General features: G+C 41.6%; 1 protein-coding gene across 2 annotated transcripts in view; it reads left to right on the top strand.

Annotated features, from left to right (window-relative positions):
* Positions 1-2,500, top strand: part of LOC116061205 (activator of 90 kDa heat shock protein ATPase homolog 1-like) — a 15,393-nt gene that overhangs the window by 9,280 nt on the left and 3,613 nt on the right. For both annotated transcript variants that reach the window (XM_031315225.2, XM_035995009.1), the window contains 2 exons: positions 666-748; positions 2,395-2,500. The exon at positions 2,395-2,500 is cut by the window's right edge and continues 12 nt beyond it. In XM_031315225.2, the coding sequence (XP_031171085.1) occupies positions 666-748; positions 2,395-2,500 (189 nt within the window). The remainder of the gene's footprint in view (positions 1-665; positions 749-2,394) is intronic.

Genomic DNA, 2,500 nt, shown 5'->3' on the forward strand with positions numbered 1-2,500 from the left:
AGTTACTAGTTACTTTACACACTAAACTGCTTCAGTTACTAGTTACTTTACACACTAAACTGCTTCAGTTACTAGTTACTTTACACACTGAATCTGAGGCTGGCCACAGAGTCCTTAGATCAGACTGGCGGTCTATGACTGTAAACATGCTGACTGTAAACATGCTGACTGTAAACATGCTGACTGTAAACATGCTGACTGTAAACATGCTGACTGTAAACGTGCTGACTGTAAACGTGCTGACTGTAAATGTGCTGACTGTAAACGTGCTGACTGTAAACGTGCTGACTGTAAACGTGCTGACTGTAAACGTGCTGACTGTAAACATGCTGACTGTAAACGTGCTGACTGTAAATGTGCTGACTGTAAACGTGCTGACTGTAAATGTGCTGACTGTAAACGTGCTGACTGTAAATGTGCTGACTGTAAATGTGCTGACTGTAAACGTGCTGACTGTAAATGTGCTGACTGTAAATGTGCTGACTGTAAACGTGCTGACTGTAAACATGCTGACTGTAAACATGCTGACTGTAAATGTGCTGACTGTAAACATGCTGACTGTAAATGTGCTGACTGTAAATGTGCTGACTGTAAACGTGCTGACTGTAAACGTGCTGACTGTAAACGTGCTGACTGTAAATGTGCTGACTGTAAACTGTCTGTAGGGACGGCGAGCAGCGGCGTGAAGTACCGAGGAACCGTGCACGTGTCCAACCTGTCGGACGAGAACGATGCCGACGACCTTGACGTGAGCATCAACTTCCTGTTCTGGATGAATGGATGAATAATTCTCTCTGTTCTGGATGAATGGATGAGTAGTTATGTCTGTTCTGGATGAATGGATGAGTAGTTGTGTCTGTTCTGGATGAATGGATGAGTAGTTATGTCTGTTCTGGATGAATGGATGAATGGATGAGTAGTTATGTCTGTTCTGGATGAATGGATGAGTAGTTCTGTCTGTTCTGGATGAATGGATGAATGGATGAGTAGTTATGTCTGTTCTGGATGAATGGATGAGTAGTTCTGTCTGTTCTGGATGAATGGATGAGTAGTTCTGTCTGTTCTGGATGAATGGATGAGTAGTTCTGTCTGTTCTGGATGAATGGATGAATGGATGAGTAGTTATGTCTGTTCTGGATGAATGGATGAGTAGTTCTGTCTGTTCTGGATGAATGGATGAATGGATGAGTAGTTATGTCTGTTCTGGATGAATGGATGAGTAGTTCTGTCTGTTCTGGATGAATGGATGAATGGATGAGTAGTTATGTCTGTTCTGGATGAATGGATGAGTAGTTCTGTCTGTTCTGGATGAATGGATGAATGGATGAGTAGTTATGTCTGTTCTGGATGAATGGATGAGTAGTTCTGTCTGTTCTGGATGAATGGATGAATGGATGAGTAGTTATGTCTGTTCTGGATGAATGGATGAGTAGTTATGTCTGTTCTGGATGAATGGATGAGTAGTTCTGTCTGTTCTGGATGAATGGATGAATGGATGAGTAGTTATGTCTGTTCTGGATGAATGGATGAGTAGTTCTGTCTGTTCTGGATGAATGGATGAATGGATGAATAGTTCTGTCTCTAAAATGTGGATCAGAGTTCCCCAAAAAGCCCAAGATGACGTCCTCAAATGTCTTATTACTGTGTGTATTTATATCTGTGTGTATTGATGTCAGTATTGCAGTATTTGATGTGTGTGTTCCTGTGTGTATTTGATGTGTGTATTACTGTGTGTACTGCTGTGTGTATTTATATATGTGTGTGTGTTCCTGTGTCTATTGCTGTGTGTAATACTGTGTGTATTTATATCTGTGTGTATTACTGTGTGTACTGCTGTGTGTATTTATATCTGTGTGTATTACTGTGTCTATTACTGTGTGTATTGCTGTGTGTACTGGTGTGTGTATTGATGTGTGTATTGCAGTATTTGATGTGTGTATTGCTGTGTGTTCCTGTGTGTATAGATGTGTGTATTTATACACAGATTCCGGTGTCTCTGTGTGTATTACTGTGTGTATTGCAGTATTTGCTGTGTGTATTTATATACAGATCTCGGTGTCTCTGTGTGTGTTCCTGTGTGTATTGCAGTATTTGCTGTGTGTATTTATATACAGATCTCGGTGTCTCTGTGTGTGTTCCTGTGTGTATTGCAGTATTTGCTGTGTGTATTTATATACAGATCTCGGTGTCTCTGTGTGTGTTCCTGTGTGTATTGCAGTATTTGCTGTGTGTATTTATATACAGATCTCGGTGTCTCTGTGTGTGTTCCTGTGTGTATTTATATACAGATCTCGGTGTCTCTCTGTGTATTGCAGTATTTGCTGTGTGTATTTATATACAGATCTCGGTGTCTCTGTGTGTATTGCAGTATTTGCTGTGTGTATTTATATACAGATCTCGGTGTCTCTGTGTAAGGACCACCCCGACACGCCGCTCCTGGGCCTGATGAGGACGCGTGGCGTTCAGGAGGTCCGAAGGGTTCTGGCCCAGTACGTCCAGC

The sequence above is a fragment of the Sander lucioperca genome, chromosome 19, assembly GCF_008315115.2.
Source record: "Sander lucioperca isolate FBNREF2018 chromosome 19, SLUC_FBN_1.2, whole genome shotgun sequence".
Taxonomy (NCBI): domain Eukaryota; kingdom Metazoa; phylum Chordata; class Actinopteri; order Perciformes; family Percidae; genus Sander; species Sander lucioperca.